The sequence below is a fragment of the Lethenteron reissneri genome, chromosome 22 (assembly GCF_015708825.2).
Source record: "Lethenteron reissneri isolate LAM-NWPU_2019-01 chromosome 22, ASM1570882v1, whole genome shotgun sequence".
Classification (NCBI taxonomy): domain Eukaryota; kingdom Metazoa; phylum Chordata; class Hyperoartia; order Petromyzontiformes; family Petromyzontidae; genus Lethenteron; species Lethenteron reissneri.
The window spans coordinates 11,766,339-11,790,841 of record NC_083800.1 but is presented as its reverse complement, the minus strand read 5'-3'; the positions used below and the strand labels follow the sequence as shown (position 1 = coordinate 11,790,841).

The 24,503-nt window shown below is 45.2% G+C and overlaps 1 protein-coding gene across 2 annotated transcripts in view; it reads left to right on the top strand.

The window, feature by feature from the left end:
* The first annotated feature begins 10,109 nt into the window (after nucleotides 1-10,109).
* Nucleotides 10,110-24,503, top strand: part of LOC133345637 (dihydropyrimidinase-related protein 2-like) — a 54,017-nt gene continuing 39,623 nt past the window's right edge. Inside the window, exons 1-2 of one of the 2 annotated variants that reach the window (XM_061556578.1) lie at nucleotides 10,110-10,369; nucleotides 11,362-11,964. In XM_061556578.1, the coding sequence (XP_061412562.1) occupies nucleotides 11,545-11,964 (420 nt within the window). In that variant the 5' untranslated portion in view covers nucleotides 10,110-10,369; nucleotides 11,362-11,544. The remainder of the gene's footprint in view (nucleotides 10,370-11,361; nucleotides 11,965-24,503) is intronic. The other variant, XM_061556577.1, reaches the window with a different exon arrangement.

The following is a 24,503-nucleotide window of genomic DNA, read 5'->3' as shown; positions in this document are numbered from 1 at the left end:
GTAGTCGGTTGATGTCAAAACTATTAAGGCACAAGGCTAATGCCAGTGTAGGGTCACGAGGCCATTACCATTGAAAACTTGCATTGGAACTTTAGAATTCACGCAAATTGACTCAGACATTTCATCAATGATTCGACGAAAAAGCCAGAAAATTTGAATTTAGCTTTTTTCACTTAATCGTCCAAATGGCAGCAAAATTACAAATCGACTTGATTATTGACATGCGGCGAATCCACAAGCCACAACAGAGTGCCATCTGGAGTCGGGTATGAGAAGCCGATTGAAGTGAAGGAGTCACGGCAAAGAATTTGTTTCACCACGTGATACGAATTCTTTAACATCGAGGACATGTTTGGCGATTCATAAAATAGCGATTATCTACATATTTGGCGGACAATTAGTGGTTTGTATATATTTAAGAAAGCGTGCATCCATATTCTCACCTCTAAGTAGCACGGTTAGCTACATATGAAAGCACCAACATAAATAATACTTTCAAATTATCTTGTCAGCAACACTGCTGGATGAATGTCTCACTTAAAACGATCCGATTTTTTTCATGAAACTCCGACCAAAACTATCACGTTGCCATACATAGCAGGCGTGACCAAAAATATCTCCAAAATTCTAAACAAACATAAGATCCAAGTCCGATTCAGTACAGTGCATAAAATCCGTGATTTGATTCCATCTGTGAAGGATGTCGTTCCTGACTTACAGTATCCTGGAGTCTACAAATTGAGTTGCATTTGTGGTGATTGCTACATTGGAGAAACGAAACGTCATGTTTCTGATCGTGTCCGCGAGCACAAGTCAGATCTGAAACACGGCAGAACTGATTCTTCGGCCGTTGCCGATCATTGCTACAACTCGGTGGGCTCTCATGAAATTGTATTTTCCGAGACCAAGGTTCTCTGCAAACCTCCTGGCTACCATCAAAGGTTTGTACACGAAGCCATACAAATATACAAACACAGACATAATTTCAACCGTGATGATGGTTACAAACTGAGTAATCATTGGAAAGATGTGATTAACCATGCAAAAAAGATTTAACCACACTTATTTGCCAATCTTATTTGACGGACAACCATTACTGTTTTACCATGTTTAGTGTTGGTCTCCCTGTTACAGGTTGAGTCAAAAACCGCACCTCTCCATAAGGCTCAGCCTTTGTTATGCAGTCTATGCTTAGTCTCAAGCCTCACCTTACCATATTAATAATAAAGATGCGGCCCATGCCCCACCACCTTCTCCAACCATTATATAAACGCAGTGGTATCTCCTGAAATCTCTCATTTACTTGATACAGCTGTCGTGGCTGTGACGGTACCACCTGACGACGGAAGCTTGTGTTGCCTCCGAAACGTCGTGATTTTTTATTTTATTTTATTTTACTTTTTAATGTTTTTACCTACGTGACTTTACCGAAAAAACCTAAGGATACCGAGTTCAAATGTCACTGTCTGGTGCGAATGAAGGCCACACTCTCATCTCCCTCAAGTACTTTGGTTGACAAATGACATGTTGCCACATCAGTTGAGTCCAGATGTACAGAATGCTGAACGCATGGCCGAATAGCCTCGTAATGTAGCAGGCACAAAGTTACACGTGAACTCCTACTGTCCCGCTCAGCTTCCAGGAAGTGGCAGCGGAGCAAGTGAATTCTTCAATACATCGGTGCGTGTCTTGGAGTGCTAGGCCGTCATATGCTAGGCGTTCGTATTGTACTCTGGTTTCCTGGCAATATTAATATCCCAATGCAGCATTCCTCTGAAAAAGTCTTGCAATTCAGTGAAACTCTTGGAGAAAGCCAATACATTCAAAACCATTATTGTTATATTGAATGGAGTCTACAAAACGGTTGCTATAGTCAATTGGTAATTTCTGTGGGGAGTGACCAGAGTGAATTGTCTGCTCTAAGTGTATATTTAATCCGCTTTGACGTCGCTTTCAAAGGGACGCCATTGTCTGTCTTGTCATACCCTAAATCTCACATTTTCAAATTGCCGGTGACAATATTTTAAATCCTGTACTGCATAGCTCACATTTACAGGTTTCCCGTCACAATAGATTCCAAAGTGCATTTTTTTCGTATGTTCTTAAATTGTGAGCGATGATTAAAGCGCATTTTTTCTTTCCTGTAACGATGCATTTTTTTTAATGAAGCCTGTAACATAATTTCAATTCCACGTTTTCTTCGTTGGATATGCACTGCAAGTGTGATTGCTAACCTGACGCACACTTACGCATTATTTTCAATAAGTGAAGATGTGATTGCGTATGTAGAAACACTCTTGCTGTACGGCACTTTGTATGCGTCCGAACTATGTATATGCGGAGTTTAACCAATGGGATATGAACATCGATGTAACAGTGTAACTCTTGTCGTGAAATCGTTTTGCAGTCATTGTAGAGGGGACTAGGCGGTGGGCAGCAGAGCGCAATGCAGCAACATCCATTGTTGTACTCTACTTCTATGCTCCCCGCCTTCACCAACTCGCACTGACCAGCGTGTTGGTAGCACGCTCAAAGAACCCCTTCGACCCAAATGGGGGGTGGGGATGCCCTCGTCCAGCAGTGGATTGACGAAAGGGCGCTACGTGTACATGCAAATTGAACATTAATTACCTGTTCTTTTGAACGGTATTGTTAGCAGCTTCCACATTCAGTTCAATGCCGCCAAAAATGTCTGTAAGATGGGATTTGACCTTATGGACCCCTACCAACTTGTCATCTCGGTGGCATTTGCGATGCCCACAATGGGATGCGGCTAATCCATAAAAAAAATCATCAGCGAATCCATACAATGTTTAAATTAATCAATTAAAAATGTTTCAGTTTTAGTTTGCGCATTTGCCTTGGTTTCACCGTAATCAATAAGGAAGGGGAGACGGTGGCATTGCAGCAGGTTTAATCCAGTGTAAGGTGGTGGGTCAATGTGGGTGATTAAGATAAGGGTAGACAACAGACAGAATGACCCCCCTTCACCCCTGCCCAATGATCCAGTGGTCTTGTAATCCTCTGCAGCGAGTTAACCTCTGTAACAGCTCTCCCACCTCTGTGAATCGCACATTGGCTTTTTTTGTGTTGTTCTGTGCAGTGGTTCTGAAGCCCCAAGTGCCTTATTGTTAAATATAGCACTTTAAGTGTTTTGCCATTCCCAGGTGTAATATGCTTCTGTGAGCTACCATAAGCTTTCGTTGAAACCTTTGCATGGTCCATGTTAAAAAAAAAAAACTATCTGAATTGCTGTTTTAGTGAGCTCTATCAAACTCCAGACATTTAAATGTTGCTATAATTATTAATTCAACGGCCCAATTTGGGTTATAATGTAAACATCGATGTCTAATTCAGTTACACATTATTTACAGTGCATCCATTGATCGATTTCATAGTCATAGCAACCTCATGTTAAGATTTATTTGTGAGTTTTTGCACACACATATCACTACATGCAGAGATCAAGATTAGCATTAAAATAATTATGTTTCCCATTAGGGTTAGGGATATGGTAAATCTAATTAAGATAGCAAACACATGTATGACCATTGTTAAATTTTTATATTTAATTCAGTTGCCCAAAATCAGTTTTGCCTTTTCCAGCCAGTGTAGGGTACAGACTCAGACAATAATGCACAATTGTGCAAGGCTACTTTGTATGTAAGGCAGCAAACCATTATTGGTACGCAGTATCCACTTTAAATCATAGGATTTCAAATCATATATCATATGTATGGAGTTAATTGCACACTGAGTTTGATACCACTTACAACTACGGCAATGCAATTATTCGCATCGGATTACCTGTATGATGAGACATACCTTGTAAATTAAAGATATTCTTTTACAATGCATGGGTTTTTGCTTTTGTATTTTCTTTATTAAGTCACTGTACGTTTGCCAGATATGTTTTCTTGCACAGTCTCACATTATAGCCAGAGTAACAATGTAAACGTATGCACGGTAAAAAAAGAATACTTCACAGACGACAATGCAGTCCTTTTAAAGTTGTGGTTAGTCATCTATTGCATTCCTTTCCTGAATCTCTGTGACCATGGGTCATGCATAACCATTCTTTGGCCCCGTAATAATTATGCAGAAAATCACTGGCGTCTGTCCAAACGAAATTGGATGTGATGGCTTTCTGTAAGGATGGCCTCGTGATGCAGAGTTGAATAAAGTTTATTTCTTTAGTGGCAAAATACGACCGTAGTGGCGGAGGAGTGAACATTGGCGCACATTGTCACCCTACCGAGGCAGAATATGAAGCAAGGTGTACGTCAAGTAACATAGTGCACAATGTTGGCTTCATGACGATATTGCATTGGTCACCTTGTTGGCTATTTGGCACCAGCTCAAAGTCATGCCACTGATTATGTAGCGTGCGTTTGTTGGGTGAAGTCCCCGTGGTTTATGGGGACTGCCGCCTTGAGCTCACAGGTGGGGTTACTGAAATGCGACAGATCTATCTATTCGAATGGGAAACTCATCGAAGTGTAAATCAGAATAAAAACAACAATACGTATTTTTCTTGACACGTTCATAACATCGTGTGCGTCGTTATGATTACAACATACAACTATAGCACGAAGCATTGCTGCAACCTCAAGCAACCGCGGTTGCGCGCAGACGACGCCATCAATTTGGGACCGCTCACTTTCTGCAACTTCTTCGAAGAGAAACGGCAAACTGCACCGTGTGCGATCCATCGTGAGATTGCTTAACGGAACTCAACAACTGCCCTTTTGGTGGCTGAATGCATTCAACACAGAAGCCACCGTGATTTCAGAGGTGACAAAACGCATTTTGTCTGTTGCAGACATCGAGTTAATCCGCTCTTTGAACTTTAAACCCACCATTTAATAATAATTAATTTATTTACATTGTTTGGGTTTCAAACCATCCCGGCCGCAGGGTACCTATTCTAAGAGAGTCTTACAACTCAGTGGCATTCAATGTAAATCAACCATGGTACAATTGCTGTCACCTGAGATGCAGTATCAGTATAAATCATGCCGTAATTACGTAATAAGACCGTGCAGTACGAACTGCGGATTGCTGCAGCACATTGAACTTGTCGCAACAACGACTGGTGCCACAATTAAGATTTTAATTGGGCACGAACTACATTGTGAATTCAAATTAATAAACGTGTTCATTTATTTTATTTGATGAAATTGCATGACGACCAAGCATGAGCACACTGCCGTGGAGGTGTGCCACTTGTGTCACCCCTGATTATCAGATGTATAAAGCCACGAATCTATGTATTATACGTGTAAGTACTTGTAAATATGACTGTATTTTTTATTCTTAGAAAATGTAAATTTTATATATAATTTAAAACTGAAGCTGTTTTTAAAAAAAAATAAAGTTACTGACAAACCTGTCGTCGCTTTTACTGCATTGAGTGATTCACAATGTCCGTATCTCAGACAAGTCAAAATATATTTGTACAAACATGTCTATAATTAATATATGATATGGGTCTTTCGGTATAGCCACGTAGATAGAAAAATAATCATGTATATAATTAAGCGATTGGTGTCCACAGCCACTCGTCAAACACAGGTGCTGAGAGTGAGTGCGAAATGCTTAACAGACAAAAAGCAGATCGTATCTTTACTCATTCTCTTTAACGTGTGACATTTGTTTAAAGTTTGTTGAAGACCAACTCTGGCATTCTCAACCCCCCCCCCCCTAACTCACCCGAGTGTTTGTACACCTTCTAAACACGGTCGCACTACTAGCTTGCTGTACTGTTTATGCGACCCACGTCTCCGTTAACAGAGATTTGATAAATGAGTAAAAGTATTATTACGAGTAAAAAAAAGCTTTAATTAAAGCTATTTTTGGGTGAGCGAATTTAAACAAAAAGATGAAAAAACGGAAAATTAGATTTCATTTAGGTAGGTGATGCTTGCATGGCAAAATGGTTAGCACACTGGACTTGCAATTAAAAGGTCGCTGTTTTGGTCCACTGCTATAGGGATGAACTCGTAGCTCTGTTAAGATTGTGCACAATTTAAAATGCGGGTGTTGTTGCTAAAGCCAATCAAAATTTGCATGTCTGTCAATCTGCCGGTGTGTAATATGTTTATCAGTACGCTACATGCATATGTGAGTGTGTCGCTTATCTACATATTATATAGGGGGTTGGCTGACCTGGACAGCTGTACCATGCAACATCTACAGGACCAGAGACAAGACGAGCATTTAGAGCAATATCTGATTTAATAAAAATGTCCCAGAAATTGTATTTGCTCTCGAATGTAAGCAAGGATATACCCATATTCATATACATGACCATATACAAATGCATTATGCAAGCAAGGGCATGACCATAGACAAATACATTACATGCCATTTAAAACACAACCATACTTATCGAGCTGGTATTACATTTCTGTTGAAACTTAATTTATATTTTGCTTGATGTAGCAGAACATATTTCACTCGTTTTGAGCACACATACAACTGTACTAGATTCAAAATATGTAAATGTCTACTGTATCCATAATATAGACATTAGCTGCATTGTTTAGCAATTTATTCATATCAATCAAACAAATCGTTCGTTTAAATTGTACAAACTACGGTAGCTTTAAATTTACTGTAAAAAGGTAATATTAATATTTGTTTACCTTACAAAAATCTATATATTAAGTCTCAACATCTTTTCATAAGGCTTCTGTTTTGCCAGGTGGTGGAGGGTTATGGTTAAAATGTTTCCATTATACCTGCACGATCTAACCCAAAATAAACAAATAATGAATCATAATATTGGTTGTGAAAGCCTACATATTAAAGTTACTGCTTGGAATGTTTCATAGTTCGTTTTTATTACGAAATGTTTTTCGTATGTGGGCAGTAACTAGAACATTTGTTGCAGCGTTGGCAGAAACGAATTGGCCCAGAGACACGCCAGTCGCATGAGAGAACAATGCTTAAACTCCATGCACAGAGGGCATTTAGGAACCTATTTGGCCTAATGCCCCTGACAAGGAGCTCTTTGCCCTGCAGGTTAATGTCTGAAACACGCTCTCTCTATGCCCATATGCGAGTCTTGTTATAAACATTAGACCACCACGAAAAAACACTCTTTGGCGAATAGAAAACTGGCCTTTATTAAAGCTGACAATGACAGTTCACTTTAGTGTCATCGCTATCCCACAGTGGTGGCTAACAATGTAGCCACAATGGGTGATTCATCTAGCTTGTGAAACGTTCATTTGCCGATCCCGTGTACTCGCTCCACTGTTCACTGCTCAAGCGAAAGATCACTACGCGGAGCACGTCTTGACCTTCACGTTCGCCATCTGGAAGTCGGCGTCTGCCCCTATTAAAGTCAATCTCCGTGGGTTGTGAATTCTCCCCATTGTGACTCAGACAGATCATTGTCAACCTTCTTCTTGGTTCTTTCGGTAAAGTCACGTAGAAGGGAAGTAATAAAATAATAAAAATAAAACATAATAAAACAATTCTCATTGTCAAGTCAAGCTATGATACAAATGTGTAAATATTTTCACAAGAAAGCCTCACTTAAATCTTTAGAGTGTGTCTTCAGGGGGGTCCTCTTTGTGAACTTTTGATCGTTACAGTGTTTTAATTTGTTTCAATGAAGAACATTCGTGTGTATAAGGGTTTAATAAAGAGCTATTTATCTGGATAACACACGCGCATCGCATTTCCGTACAGGTTTGCGTCTCATGCAATTCCCATCTCTGTATAATGCATCAGCCCCATCTCTTAAGTCGCTGGATTACAGACATGTGCCACAAAACCTGGACTATGAATGTATTAAACACCAATCACTAATGAGTTCATATAGCGCTCCCCAGCATGGGATGGTGGAATTTTCATCACTGGCCCAATGTTTCCAATGCAGATGAGTGCTGCCCCAATATTCGTCTCGAGCAGGGAGACACTTTTGATTGGATACAATATATTATCAGACAGCTGTGCAGAAACCCACTTGTTCCAACAGCCAATTTGTTGTAAAGCGGTTGCCTGTTTGATGTTTTACAGAGACATGCGTGCACTGGCTTTATCCCCGTGTAAGTCATTAACTCACCCATCGCTATATCACAGGTGTTCAACCCTCGAATGAATGAGAGCTACATTCGTGAATGGCTTAGGTTGCCACTGAGCCATTAATTATTATTATTATTTGTTGCACAAGATGGTGAGATGTGTCACAAAGCGCCTGAATGGCTCTAATGATGTTAAAGTCTCGAGCTAATACCATTAAATGTAGGATTAGCACTATATTCTCATGCTGAAAAAGTCAACCCCTTGCCGTTCTCACAATATATAAGATAATTCTTTGGGTCTTTCGGTAAAGTCACGTAGATAAGTTAAAATTAATAACGAAAAAAATATGAAACAAACAAAAAACTACGTTTCGATCCCAACACAAGCGATCCTGATGACGATCGCTTGTGTTGTGATCGAAACGTCGTAGTTTTTTTGTTTACTATTTATTTGTATTAATTTGAACCTATCTACGTGACTTTACCGAAAGACCCAAAGACTATTAATTTCTGCAGTCACGAAAGCTTTTAGTCAAGATTTTCCTGTAATTATCTGTTTATCATCACAATTTTTCTCACGTGAAAATGAATATGGGCGTTAAGCAGTACTGTATCATAGAATGTGATTTATTCAAATATTTAATGTATAAGAATTGCGGTGTCTGTGGATAATGGTTGTCTCAGAGCACTACGCCAGCAACACTGAGACCCTGAGCTAGAATCTGGGTTTCAGTTGGCCAAGGTGAACGAGCTTAACCCATATTCAAGTGCAGCCAGCCGATTGTCCCAGTTCCATCAACAATGACAGCATAATAATTCAACATATACAATCATTATTTTCTTGGATAACAATCTATTATTTTAATATATATACTTTTTGGCGCGCGGCAAACCATTACTCACAAATATAACTTAGCGCTCTCTAGTGATGGGAGTGAGACCTATTGAGATGTTATAAGGAGTTCTGTGGCCCAGACGTAATATAATTTTCATCCTAATTAAAGTTTGCTGTTAGTTTTTTTGTTGAAGAAAATAACACCCACAGTGTATATAGAGTTTGCCTTTTGGTGATAAAATGCATATGGAGTATACAAACTAAACAATCAATAACTTGTCCTACACATAAAGGCTGTGGAAAAGCCTGGCTAGCGAGCACCGATTTCAAGCCAACACGGCGCAAATGGAGCTGTTTAGGATCGGCATTCACACCCGGCCGTCTTTGTCTCTCCACTGCTGACAACCACACTGCCTCAAGGCCAACACTCGCTTGGGATGATTCAACCCAAAAGAGGGCAGTCCTTTGAGTCGCGCTATGCCCGAGGCCACTACGGCACCCAATAACACACAACAACAACCGCCATTCGCCAGTAAGTGGCGGTGACGTCACCACGACGCTTGTGCCAGGCCATGTGCACCTTGAGGCCACGTGAAGTGTCGAACGCCCGCTGGCAGGAGGTCACGGGGCAGACCCATGTGTCACGGGTCGACTGACTGAGATGACCGAGATGATTGGCCCAATAACAACAACAACCACAACCGCCATTCGCCACTAAGTGGCGGTAACGTCACCACGACGCTTGTGCCAGGCCATGTGCACCTTGAGGCCACGTGAAGTATCTAACGCCCGCTGGCAGGAGGTCACGGGGCAGACCCAGGTGCCACGGGTCGACTGACTGAGATGACCGAGATGACTGGCCCAATAACACACTCACACACACACCCAACGCGTGGGCTAGAGGCGTCAGTGGCTACTGCTGCTACTGCTGCCCCTCTGCTAGCGCGCGGGGGGGTGGACGGGGGGTGCTGAACTGGACAGCTCCAGCTCGACATCGCGCCGCCAGCCATAGCGGGGCCGAGGGGGGCCAGCAGCTGCTGCTGCCACCCTCCCTGCAGGGCTCGGTTTATCACCGGTTACAATCGATATGTCAGACACGACTTGTTTATGCATGCAAAGCACCCCTTACCCTGCCCCCCCCCCCGAAACGCCAGACACACGTAGAGCGCACAGCTCCACACCAACCTCGCGTTTCCACGCTGCCGCACTCGCAAACGATACAAGCAGGCAGACACAGGCCCGCCCGTATTACATTGTTTTTTCTCTCTATATAAATCATTACATTGTACTTTGTTGTAAGTCCGGGGTGTGGTTTTAGCCGAGGCTGCTGCATTACACGCGGGGATTTTCTTTCTTTCTTTCTTCCCGAGCGAGAGCAGCCAGAGTTCAGTGGGACAGGCTGCTGGTGGTTTGTGTGACGCGCACCCCCGTGGGTTGGAGAGCGGCTCTGTGTGTGTGTGCACACAGCAGCAGCAGCACACACACCTCTACCTCCACGGTATTGTACCGCGCTTATACTTCCATTTGCACACCATACCCGTACCGAATATCATACACATCCGTGCCCGTGTGTGCTTGCTACATGTATCTGTGTATACATACTACAATATATATGCGACACGTCTAGCACGGTTGATTACGTACGGTGCGAAACAAGTTTAACGTACACACATTATACCGCGTCTACCTCCACACACGCTCACACCTCTCTTGGTGAGCACACTGAACGCTGACCCGCGTGTGAGTGTACACACACAGGCGCGCAGCCCTGCGTATACGGGTGTATGCATTGCAATACGCGCGGGATATGCACATGTGGGTGCTTCTGTTCGTGATTGTATGCATGATACGCACTTGCGTTGAATGTCTTTCGCACCGTACGTCTATGCCGTGTGCACGTCGAAGCGAGATAATGCGGCAAGTACACTTGGGAATGAATGATCGGCGCCTGAGTGATGTGTGCGCTCCCGTACATTGTTATAAAACGGTCGTTGTATCCCGCGGTAGCTGCTCGAGTATATACAGTACACACACACAGAGAGCATGTATGGCCAGCCCTGTGCACGTACCCATTGCTCGTTTGTGAGTGCAGCTATGGAATGCACATCGATCATATGTACGCACACGCATGCACGGACACACACGCGCAAACGCACAAACAACGAATGTACCTATACACACGCGCAGACTCATGCATGTACTGTATGCACACACGCATACATGTACACAAGTGCACACACACGTGCGTACATGTATGTACGCACACGTGCACAGACGCATGCATGTACACGCACACGCACGCCTGTACACACGCGCACACACCCGTGCATAAATGTACGCACACACACACGCGCGCGCGTGCACAGACGCATGTATGTACACACGTGGCCAGGCGTGTGTGTGCACACACGCGCGTGCATGTACTCACACACGCACGCACACACACAGCCGCGCGCTCCGCCTGTGCTCAGAACATCACTCCCCTTGCAGCTCTCGCACAGCAGACAGCGCAGGCACGGCACAAGGGCGCGCAGGAAGCCAGCCAAAGCCATTCCCTTAAGCAGCAGCAGCAACGACAACGACCAGAAGAAGATTAAGCGGAGAGACAAGCGAGGAGCAGCAGGAGGACAACAACCACCAACGACCAAGAGGAAGACCAAGTAAAGACGCACAATGGCAGCAGCAGCAGGGAGAGGAGGGGGAGGAGCAGGCGGCGGCGGTAAGGACGAGGAGCTGCCCGTCTATTTCGGCCGCTTGGGCTCCGGCAGTCCCAAGCCTCGACAGAAGTACGGGGGCATGTTCTGCACGGTGGAGGGCGCGTACGAGAACAAGACTATAGACTTCGACTCGTACAGCGTGGGCCGACGATCGGCCGCGGAGACTCCGAACCGGTCCGGGACGCGCTCGCCGGCGTCCGGCGACTCCCCGCCGGGCAGCGTGAGCGGCGGGGAGTCGGCACCCGGCAATGGGGACGCGGAGAGCGGGGCACCGTTGCCCGGTCCGCCCGGGGTCACCACGACGAGCGGCAACCCGCTCACGATCAGGGCGGCCACCGGCAAAGAGGCGCTGCAGAACAATGACGACGACGTGAAGGTGTGTGTGTGGATGAGTGTGTGTGTGTAGATGAGTGTGTATGGATGAGTGTGTGTGTAGATGAGTGTGTGTGTGTAGATGAGTGTGTGTGTGTGTGTAGATGAGTGTGTGTGTAGATGTGTGTGTGTGTAGATGAGTGTGTGTGTGTAGATGAGTTTGTAGATGAGTGTGTGTGTGTCGATGTGTGTGTGTGTAGATGAGTGTGTGTAGGTGTGTGTGTGTAGATGAGTGTGTGTGTAGATGAGTGTGTAGATGAGTGTGTGTGTGTATATGATTGTGTGTGTGTATAGATGAGTGTGTGTGTGTGTAGATGTGTGTGTGTAGATGAGTGTGTAGATGAGTGTGTGTGTATAGAGGTGTGTGTGTGTAGATGTGTGTGTAGATGAGTGTGTGTGTGTAGATGTGTGTGTGTAGATGAGTGTGTGTGTAGATGTGTGTGTGTAGATGAGTGTGTTTGTGTAGATGAGTGTGTGTAGATGAGTGTGTGTAGATGAGTGTGCGTAGATGAGTGTGTGTAGATGTGTGTGTGTAGATGTGTGTGTGTGTAGATGAGTGTGTGTAGATGAGTGTGTGTGTATGGGGAGCGGCAGAGTAGCGGTTAGCGTGCTGCGCTACGAACCCGGCAACCCAGGTTCGATTCCCACTCACGGCCAACACCAGTGACGATTATTTGAACCGGTCCCGGGCCTCCCATAGGTCGACTCAGCCTCAAATGAGTCCCTGGTGCAGTGTGTAAACATCGACAATGGGGAGACAAAGGCGGTCGGGCGTGGTGCTGGCCACCCACCCCCTCGTGTCGTTCCCGCATTCATAGGTGCTCGCTAACAGCACTTGCCCCTACAGTCTGTTAAGGCTATACGGGGGATCTTTGTGTTTTGTCTAGCCAGTGACGGTTGTCTGAATTGGTCCTGGGTCGCCCCAAGGTCGACTCAACCACACATGAGTACCTGGTACAATGTGTGAACATCGCCACTAGGGAGACAAAGGCGGTCGGGCGTGGTTCTGGCTACCCACCCCCTCGTGTGTCGTTCCGGCCTTCATAGGTGCTCGCTAACAACACTTGCTCCTACAGTTTGTTGAAGGCTATACGGGATATCTTTGTCTTTGTTGTGCCTGTAAGTGGGGGCCGGTAGTGCAGTGGTCAGCGTGTTGCGCTACGAACTTAAAATCCCAAGTTCGATTCCGGACCACGACTAACATCGGTTTACGAGTGAGATCTGAACTGGTTCTGGGTTTAGATATCTGGGTCGACTCAGCCTTAAATGAGTATCTGATGCGAAAACATGAGATGGCTGCTCACAACACTTGCGAAAACATAACGTTATAGGAGGAGTCTTTGTGTGATAATTGGTTCTTTACCCTTCTATCTGGCAACAAAACTGACACCTTTTTGCAAGGAGTCATGTTTGCATAGACCGCAATACCTGCAGTCATAATACAAACAAAAGAACATAACTCTGATAATGTGCACTGTCCTTGAAGTTGATTGGTCCACACCCGAGACAGCTTTCCTTCGAGCCTAGTCTCATATGGGTTGGACCAGATGACGCTAAAAGGCGCACAACTCAAGGACAATGCACCATCAGAGTATGAGAGCTCGGGGCAAGCATCTACACTATGGGGACCTCATTTGCCAGTAAAAATATGATAATTGGTTCTTTACCCTTCTATCTGGCAACAAAACTGACACCTTTTTGCAAGGAGTCATGTTTGCATAGACCGCAATACCTGCAGTCATAATACAAACAAAAGAACATAACTCTGATAATGTGCACTGTCCTTGAAGTTGATTGGTCCACACCCGAGACAGCTTTCCTTCGAGCCTAGTCTCATATGGGTTGGACCAGATGACGCCAAAAGGCGCACAACTCAAGGACAATGCACCATCAGAGTATGAGAGCTCGGGGCAAGCATCTACACTATGGGGACCTCATTTGCCAGTAAAAATATGATAATTGATTCTTTACCCTTCTATCTGGCAACAAAACTGACACCTTTTTGCAAGGAGTCATGTTTGCATAGACCGCAATACCTGCAGTCATAATACAAACAAAAGAACATAACTCTGATAATGTGCACTGTCCTTGAAGTTGATTGGTCCACACCCGAGACAGCTTTCCTTCGAGCCTAGTCTCATATGGGTTGGAGTTGTGCGCCTTTTGGCGTCTTCTGGTCCAACCCATATGAGACTAGGCTCGAAGGAAAGCTGTCTCGGGTGTGGACCAATCAACTTCAAGGACAGTGCACATTATCAGAGTTATGTTCTTTTGTTTGTATTATGACTGCAGGTATTGCGGTCTATGCAAACATGACTCCTTGCAAAAAGGTGTCAGTTTTGTTGCCAGATAGAAGGGTAAAGAACCAATTATCATATTTTTACTGGCAAATGAGGTCCCCATAGTGTAGATGCTTGCCCCGAGCTCTCATACTCTGATGGTGCATTGTCCTTGAGTTGTGCGCCTTTTGGCGTCATCTGGTCCAACCCATATGAGACTAGGCTCGAAGGAAAGCTGTCTCGGGTGTGGACCAATCAACTTCAAGGACAGTGCACATTATCAGAGTTATGTTCTTTTGTTTGTATTATGACTGCAGGTATTGCGGTCTATGCAAACATGACTCCTTGCAAAAAGGTGTCAGTTTTGTTGCCAGATAGAAGGGTAAAGAACCAATTATCATATTTTTACTGGCAAATGAGGTCCCCATAGTGTAGAGTCTTTGTGTCTTTGTTTTGGCAGGAGTCGAACTTGGGTTGCCTGGTTTGTAGCACAGTCCCATTGTATTATGAACCCGGGGGACTTAGGTTCAATTCCCGGCCACGGATAACTGTGATAACTGTGACAATGGGTGTCTGAACCTGTTACGGGCTTCCCCTAGGTCGACTTAGACCTAAACGAGTATTGGGCTGCATTGCATGAATATCCGCATTGGAGAGACAAAGGCGTTCAGGCGTGGTCCTGACTAAACCACTAGTCTTAAGACGTCCGTGCAAACAGAATTTTCCCTAACATTCTACACAGGATGTTAACGTTGCCTTTCTGAATATCCTGTGTGTGATCTGTGTGTTATCGTGTTTTGCGTGTCTGTGTGTTGTGTCTTTTGTGTGTGAGTAGTGTGGTGTCGTTCTGTGCCAGTCGTATTGTGACTCCGCACCCAAGTGTGTCACTGTGTCAATGGGGTAGTAGGCGCGTGTGTGTGTGCCTTTGTTATTGTGTCTGTGCGTTATTGTGTCTCTGGCGCGTGGAGAGCGCAATCATTGCGGTGAGCGCGCTACATACCCGGCCACCTGAGTTCTAATCCAGGCCACGCCCAACATCAGCAACGATTATCTGAACCGGTCCTGGGCCTCCCCTAGGTCGACTAAGCCTCAAATGAGGACCTGGTGCGATGCATAAATATTGCCACGAGGGAGACAAAGGCGGCCGGTCGTGGTGCTGGCCCACCCGCCCTCTCGTGTGCTGTGCCGGCCCTTCATCGGTGCTCGCTAACAGCACTTGCCCCAACAATATCTTGAGGCTGTACGGGGGATCTTTGTCTTTGTTGTGCTATAAGCAGGTGCGTTGCCTTGTGTGTCATTGTATCTTACCCTGCGGTGTCACGTATTAGTTGGTGCCGGATGTTGTATCGCACTGTGTCAGTGTGTGAGTGCTTCGTGTGTGTCTGTGTGTGAATGGTTCATATTGTGCCTTTTCTTACACGCCGTGACGTTCTTGAGTAGTATTTTGTGTGTGTATACGGTACAGTGTTTGTGTATATGAATGTAGTTAGTGGTGCGTGTGTTCACGCGAGCGTGTGTGTGCTGATTAGCGCAATGCGCCAGATCTCACTGGTCCAATATCACATTCCTGATCAGGCACATAATGCAGAGAGGCCTGACCCTCTCCTAGGTAGACTCAGCCCGAATAACCACCAGGTACAATTTGGCCAATATGAATGTGGCATCCCACAAGCACTCTAGCGCTTGCACCGGATTTAATAGGTGCTCGCTAACAGCACACACGGCCCCCCGACAGATTCGGCAAGCTAAAGGAACATCTGTGCCCTGCGTGTGTAGCCATGTGTTGGTAAATGCGATTCGCCGAGTGAAATTGTGCATGAATCTGACCCGCTTTGTGCAGTGCGTGCGCACTGTGAACAGATTATTGTATTGTGCATCTCCATATTTGAAACCGAGTCTGGCGAAAATTAACTCCTTGATAAGGGGGACAACTCCCGAGATGAATGCATGTCGGTCTTTGACGTGCATTCTGCAGCAGATGGCACGCGCTGATCGCCCTGGACTCAACTCCGTTTCTAACGGACATGTTTGGTCGGCTAATTATTTCATGTTTTGAGTGTGGTGCGTGTCTGCCGTTCACGACTTGCATGCCATGTACAATGCATGGGTCAGTGTATGGGTGTGTTCACGGCTGTGTGATCATGGTTGTGTGTGTAGAACATGGCATTCAATTCCCGCTCACGGCCAACACCAGTTCCGTTTATCTGAGCCGGTCCTGGGACTCTCTTAGGTCGACTCACCCTCAAATTAATATTTGGTGTGGTATGCAAACATCGCCACTGGGGAGACAAAGGCGGCCGGGCGTGGTCCTGGCCACCCACCCTCTCGCGTGCCATGCTGGCCTTCATAGGTGCTACCTAATAACACTTGCCCCAACAGGGGGTTGAGACTATACGGGGGATCTTTGTCCTTGCGCGTGGCCTCAAGGTGCACCGAGCTTGGTACAATCGCTGTGGTGACATCACCGCCACATAGTGATTGTTGTTGTTGGTGGTGGTGGTGATTTCAATAAAAAACACAAAGTGGTAGCACTTGGTGTCTAACCTTGAACCACGTTTTATTATGTGCCTCCCCATGATTGTGGGGTCAGCATTAACACGGGCAAGGTAATGGTGGTGTGGCTTTGCGCTGTCACTCACTTCACCGTGCCAGCTAATGTAGGCGCTTGCCCCAGCAGCCTGTGAGGTAGAATATTGCCATATTCTTGGTTCTTTCGGTAAAGTCACGTAGAAGGGAAATAATAAAATAATAAAAATAAAACCGCCACTTTTTTCAAATTTTCTTGCTGTGGTTTTCACACCTGATGAAGATTGCTTGTGTTGCAATCGAAACGTCGTGATAATTTAATTGGTAAATTTTATTATTTAATTATTTCCCTTCTACGTGACTTTACCGAAAGAACCAAGAATACGAATCCCTGCAGTCACGAAAGCTTTAAATCGAGATTTAGAATATTGCCCTTTGTCTTTTGTTTGTTAATCGTCGTGCGTTCAGAAAGGGTGTATGGTACGACCACTTTCATGTTGCATCGTTTTGGATCTACCTTGACGCTCGTCTACCCGTGTCCTTGCCAGGTGCACGACATTCGCATTCACTCCCTATAAACGTCGGTGCTTTGTTGACCCCCCCCCCCCGTCTGCCACCCAGCCACACCAATGGCGCCCGATATTTTGTCTGTATATTATTCACTCCGAGTGAGCGTGCAAGAGCCTCGCGCTGCCGTAATCCTCTGCAGCTGAACAAATGTCTTTTTTTTGGTGCTGCTGCTGCAGACATCGGTGATGCATGGTGGCACTATAAAATCACTGCAGTTGCCTTGGCCGTAGTATGGATGTGTCCTTGGTTACTAATAAGCACGCGCTGTAGACATCCTTGGAAGTGTATGCGGTATATCGTAGCAATGGATTTTCGTTTTATTCTCCAGTCGTGGAAAAACACAACAACTTCATCCATGAATATCAAATTTATGGTGATTAGCGCATCACATTTATAATATCTTTGGTCCCAAGTTATGTTCAATATGTTGTCAGTGCACATAATGCAGTGACCCCCTTGCTAGGTAGACTCAGCCTAAAATGAGCCCCTGAAGTAGTGATCAATATGTACTGAGCACACACCCGCGCTCGTCTGCTGGTGTTGTACTTAATAGGTGTTCGCTAACAGTACACGTGGCCCCAGTCCATGCAACCCAAATGAGCATCTTTGTTACGCGTGTGCGTGTGTAATGTAATTGTCCAATTTGTAAGTAAATAAATGGCAAAGATTAAAAAGTTCGAAAATAAATGTGGCATCCCAGGTGGTGAAATCGTGGCCCTTTTACCCGATAGTAAAAGTCGAATAAGTTCCTGGGAAACTGCTCAGGTTAACCGATTAGCTTCGGGAGAGCCTTGGTGGTCACGTGGACATTTAAACCACGTCCTCGTGTCCCCGCATTGCAGAACCAGGCTGTGCACGTGACACAAAAGGCCTTTTCAAGTGCAATTTGAATATTTGTTGTATGCCTGTCACATTTATCTACGTATGTGTGTGCGTGTTACATGCATGCGTGGGGAGTGGTGGGGCAGCGGTTAGCGCTGGTGCGCTACGAACCTGGCGACCTGAGTTTGATTCCTGCTCACGATCAATGACGTTGGCGAATATCTGAACTGGTCCCGGGCCTCCCCTAGGTCGAATCAGCCTCAAATGAGTACCTGGTGCGATGTTAAACATCCCCACTCGGGAGACAAAGGCAGCCGGGCATGGGGCTGGCCACCCACTCCTTTGTGTTCTGTCCGGACCTTCGTAGGTGCTCGCCAACAGCACTTACCCCAAGTCTGCTAAAGGCTATAAGGGAGGTCTTTGTCTTTGGATTTGTTTGTGTTACGTAAATGCATGTGTACATACATAACTTCGTGTGGGACACTTGTTTCACATGTACAAAAAGATGAGTGCACCGGGATGGGATGGACTTGCTTGGTTTGTGGGAAATCACGTGGCCCAGGCATTATCAAAAGCAGGCTTTGTTCGCTCGAGAAAAACCAGTGGACAATATCGGGTGACTTGGGAGGCATTGTGTTAATTATTCCCTCGCAATGGTAATGCGAACATGACTCTTCCTATCGCTGACATTGTAACCATTTTTCCCTGTACATACCTTCATACTTAAGCAAAAGATTTCGTGAAAAAGTGTACACTTATTTTTTTTAAAAAGTAAGTTAAAGAACAGCCCTTCAGTGACAGGAGGGCCTCTGACTACGGAGAGTCCGAGAGAGCTCCGTTAAAGGTAACTTGGTCTACTCTTCCACACTGGCCAGACGTCTTGGAAGAGAAAGAGTTGTCAGGCTTTACCCCATCACACGCCGCGACCTGCTGATTGACGACTGGGTGGACAGAGGCGAGGGGAGTCATGAAAAGTATCCGTTGTTTCAACTGTCGTTCCGGGAGGTCGAACGTTGACTTCTGACATGCTGACCCAGTGTGCAAACCATTACACGGTGGCTGGAAACATGTATTAAAAGTGCCGCTTTACATTTTAAAATGTTTTCTTTCACGCGTGTAAAAAAACGGGCAGGGGAACAAAACACTTTTTATATCAGAATCTTCATTTAGACCGGAAGAATCTGATAAGCTATGAAGCTATTTTTCACAGATGTCCCAGGTTATAAAAGAAAACGTTTCACGCCAATCAACAGATGTTGAGGGCATTCTGATTATTTAATTCGCGACAACGAGATAGCCATTATCAAACCAAATGTGGCCGGCCAATGTTGCCTGAGGATGATCGCTGACAGTAGGCGACATTGGTCAACCCAGGAGCCATGGCATGAGCGTGGACGAGTGGCACGAGCAGTGGGCCTGTATCCAAGTGTGTGGCCCCACATGACCCAGACAGTATTCATTAGCAACCCGGAACAGAGAAGCATTCCCATATTGCTTTCTTCCGGACATTAACAGTCGCACTTAGCAAGTGCGCCTCGCAGCGTGGGTTGTTAATGCGTGCTCGAGATCGCCAAGTCCACACCACTCGCCGAATACCGGGAAATCACCGAATGTGAAACAGATTGTTAGGCATGGCCGTGTCCTCTCATTGGTCTCAGCCCGGCTAATAATGAGGGCACACACAGAAGAAAAAAAAACATTACACACATTTGCTTTTGATTTACTCTGCAGTATTTACAACGTTTCGTTTGAAAGAAGAAGAAAAAAACCTCAGGAATGTCTCACTGCGTCTTTTTTATTGAGGAGATTTCTGCACGTGGTGTTAAGCTGGTTCCTTATTGAGTATTTATAGATCGTGTGCTGGGCATGGTTTATCCCGGCCCTGTTTGTGTAATGTGCCGTGTAAATCCTTCAATTTGCACACATTATGCAATTTAGAGAATTTCTCATGGTCTCATGCTGGCACAGTCCAATGCCATGCAATTCCACATAAATGTTTACAATTTTCGTGTTAATGATTGAAACACCCTGACAACGTCCCCATCCCTCCTGCTACTACCCCGGCGGCAACTGCCCGACTGAGTTCATGAAACGAGCCAACACTCCCCCCCCGCCTCCCACGCCCACGGCATCTGTGAAACCGACTCTTGCGTGGAGACTAACCAATTTCACGCGCCGAACATCTCTCAACTTCAGAGGTCTCTGGGTGTTGAACATCTTTCGCAACAGACGGTAGCCGACCATGGCAATCGGGGGCGCGGGTGGGAAGAAGACAAACTAAAAGACAAAAAGCAAAGCAAGGTCTGCACGTATACAGTGCAGAGACAAGTCGAGCACATCTCCCACAAGTGGGCCCGATGAGGCTGAATCTTATCAGCGCTCGCAAGCTAAGCAGGGGTGAGCATGGATAATGTTTAGATGGGTGATCACGGTGCACGACAGGCGTTATAGGTTGTTGACCGCGGGGGTTGTGCGGTGGATAGCAGAGGGCATCGCAGCAAAAGCCGCTGTTGTCCTTCACTTCTACGATCCCGTGTCTATATGTTCAACACTCCACCGGACCGGTGCCGTTTGAGCCACTGCCTTTCGAGCCGAATATCAAACAGGGCTAACGTTATATCCGAGCTGCATGCTTCATAATGCAATGCATCGTGGCCTGGGTGTGGCGGGGCACGCCTCTGTCATCCAGTTCTGCGGAGATGCGCCGGGTGGATCACTCGGATTTCATGAGCGACACTCCCAGCCTGCTGGGCTGTAATGCACCTACTACGGCATTGCAGTGCCATCTAGAAAGCTGCTTACTGATTTTGTCTGCGCAAATTTTGAACGTCATCCAATCATATTCGTGGGTTTTTTTCCAGGCACTGCATTTCATCTTTGTTGTGCTTAGTACATGCAAAACATTAAGGAAATTACCAAACACCACGGCGTAGGACCCCCATTTGCGGCATTAGGCCTTGCTGCGTAAAGGTCTATGATTGTTACGACTGCACCGTACTGTGTTGCCAGTGTTGTTCTCTGCACGGATGGTTTAAGTGATTTTGACGTCCAAATATTGTCACCATAAGCCACGACGAAGACTTCCACATGCTGATGCCAGGCCCCCCCCAATCGCCGGCTCCCGTTCTTGGCCGCCGTCGATTCCGTCTCTTGCTCGTTCCCAAGTGTTGCCACTCGAGCAAATATTCCCAGTCAAAGCACGCGTGCGCTTTTTCATAGCGGCGAATGCGCCGAGATTGTTCAGTTAATGGCATTCATTTCATCAGCTGGGATTCTGTTGAGATTCTTTCTCCCACTTACAGGGGGACAGCACGAGATCAATGATGCCAACTTTACCAATACCCATGACATTTGTTTTATTCATTTAACTTGGTAATATGTAATCTATTTAGTTATTTGGCGCATTATGTAGAGTCCATAATTATGACGGGGAGGAGGGGTGAATTTAATTCACCTTGATAGTAGAAACAATGGGGCGCCACGGTGGCTATGAGATGTTAACTACCTCGCCTGATATACAGGAGGCCGTGGGTTCGATCAGGACCCTGACATTTGCTGTATATTTGGAGTTAGCATCTCTCTCTCTCCCCGTGGTCGAGTGGATTTTTCTTCAGGTCCTCTAGTTTTCCTCTCCACGCTTAGAAACACGCGTTTAGAGTATCTGGCTGATATAAATTTCCACGCGGTAAGCCACTTCATTGAGCTTAATAAATGTTGGTCTGTATTTTTTTCCCCAATGTCTTTCCCACGAAAGACAAAGCTCTTGTTCTGCGCAGCCTCGTAGACTGTCGGGACAAAGAGCTGTCCACAAGCACCATGTACACGTGCTTGGTGTACAACCGATGGACAGAGGTTAATGTCCCCTGTCTTCCCTATTGGCACAGTCCCCATCTTGTCTCTCTCGCTCGTTTTAACTTTCTCCAAAGCCCCCTCCCTTAGCTGCCCTCATTTCCTAAGCATCATCAGTAGGGAATTCGGGGCAAGACAAGGAGTTTGTGAGGGTGGGGAGCGGTCTCTGCCCGAACACTGTACGGTGGTCTAAACATGTGTGCAACACACACCTAATACATATTTAATTTGCTATAATTCATCTTCTTAGAAAAAAATTTCTGCTCACATTCACAAAACTACTTCAACCCTGAAGCATCCCCACAGCTCGCTGTCACGATCATTATATATATTCACTCAACGTTGATAACTATTTATGTGGACAAATAACATTTGCTCGTTTAACGGTAATTGGATGCAGAGGTACAGAGTGTGGCTTTGATTGGGGCGCCACGGTGGTGAGATGTTGACTCTCTCGCCTGGAATGCAAGAAGTCATGGGCTCGATCCTGACCCAGACGCCTGCTGTATATTTGGAGTTTGCATGTGCTCCCCCGTGGTAGAGTGAAATTTACCCTCCACATTTATAAACATGAATTTAGAGTATTTGGCTGCTATACATTTCCACGTGATAAGCCACTTCGTTGAGCTATCATTTGTGGCCAGGTTGCTTCTGAAAAAAAGCTATACAGCTCAGTGGGCCTTACCTGGTAAATAAAATATATATTTAAGCTACGTATAGATGTAGGGATAGGTTGGTGGGTTTCTGGACTTATCCTACTGTAACCATCCTCTCCATGCATCACCACTCATTATGTTATCGTTCAATGTTATGTTAATCTAATTTTCTCTCTAAAAATAATAATATTTATAAAGCACCTATCGTCAAGGATCTCAAAGCACTGCACAAGATACAGTAGACACTCAGCATAACAATAACTCATTGGAAATAAACTAAGGAACGTGTACACTTACAGTGGTAGGCGCTGAGAAGTTATCATTACTATTTTATTATTTACCAATTATTCCCCAGGTGGATGGGAGGAAAGTTGCCCTTGCTCAGCAGGAATACCAGACGTAGGGAATCAATTTGCTTTATTTAGCCAGATGAGACGCATTATTATATTTATTATTTATTACGTTCGAAAGAGAGAGCTTATTGTGTAACCGTCCTTACGCAATGACACGTAGCGACCGGTAATCGGGCACTTTCCTTCAATCCAATCGAAGGTAATTTTGTGATTTGGGCCCTTTTAGCAGTGACGCAGCACACGATCGCGTGCATCGCTATGTCGTCGGGCCTTTAAGAGTTGTGACAGAATGGTCTGTAGGCAAAGGTGTTCGTTAACAAGTTAATACACCGAGGCCCACTTGTGCTAAAATATATTATAGAGTGCACACACACGAATGTACGTCTGTGCACTATAGCAGCGAATTTAAGAAAGGCATTGGCACGCACGCTTAAAGTGGACTGTGCTTGTCTCCCTGCAGAAATCGCCCTGCCATTTTGCAAATAACATTATTTGACGGTGGAGCACTTATCACAATTGCAAATTTACATATGGGATAATGTTGTATTGAAGAAACAACAACAGAAATAATAGCACTGCAGCGTAGAGACGTGCCCTGGTATACTGGTGATGCATTGATGCTGTTTAATGAAGTAAAATTAAAAGGCAACTCATCTATAATCACATGCGGACATATTCGGAACATCTTTTCAGTAAAGCTGGAAGTGAGTGCACTGAAATGTGCTCTCACACATTTTGCTCACAGTCACTGAACTCTCAACACGGTCATTCATCTGGATATTGCTGCTGACGCGACGGACATGCTCAGAATCCGTTTTGGAATCTCGCTCAACGCTCACCTCGGATATTGCCTGCCTTGTAGATGTTCGGAACTCGTGCATCGTGTTGTATGAATCAATTACTTCCTGAATGCGGTGCTGCGCATATAAATTTACGCTTGCTATAGGAATGAATGAGAATGCGCGGGTTTTGTGTGTTTTTATTATTATATACAAGTGCAGTTGACATTGCCTAGTTTTAATTTACACCACATTATGGTCATTTGTATGCGGCTGTGTTCTAATAATTAAATTACAAGCAGGCTTCAGGGCTCTCACCCTTTTAAGCAGTGTCAAGTTCAATACAAATTGGACAACAGGCAGACAGCGAAAGAAGTACAACATACATACGTACGTACATTTTAAACCAGATAAAGTGGCAGCCCTCGAGAAAGTATGTGTCTTTGCAAAGAAGACATCGGGTTAAATAATGGCCGGCATCGTGTAATCGGTAATGTAGGGGAGCTCACGGTTAATATTCTTGGTTCTTTCGGTAAAGTCACGTAGAAGGGAAACAATAAAATAATACAAGTATAAAACAATAAAATTGTCACGACGTTTCGACTGCAACACAAGCAATCATCATCAGGTGTGAAATCCACATCAAGAACATTTGAAAAAAGTGGCGTTTTTTTTCTTAACGTCAGCACCACAATTGTTAGACTGTCAG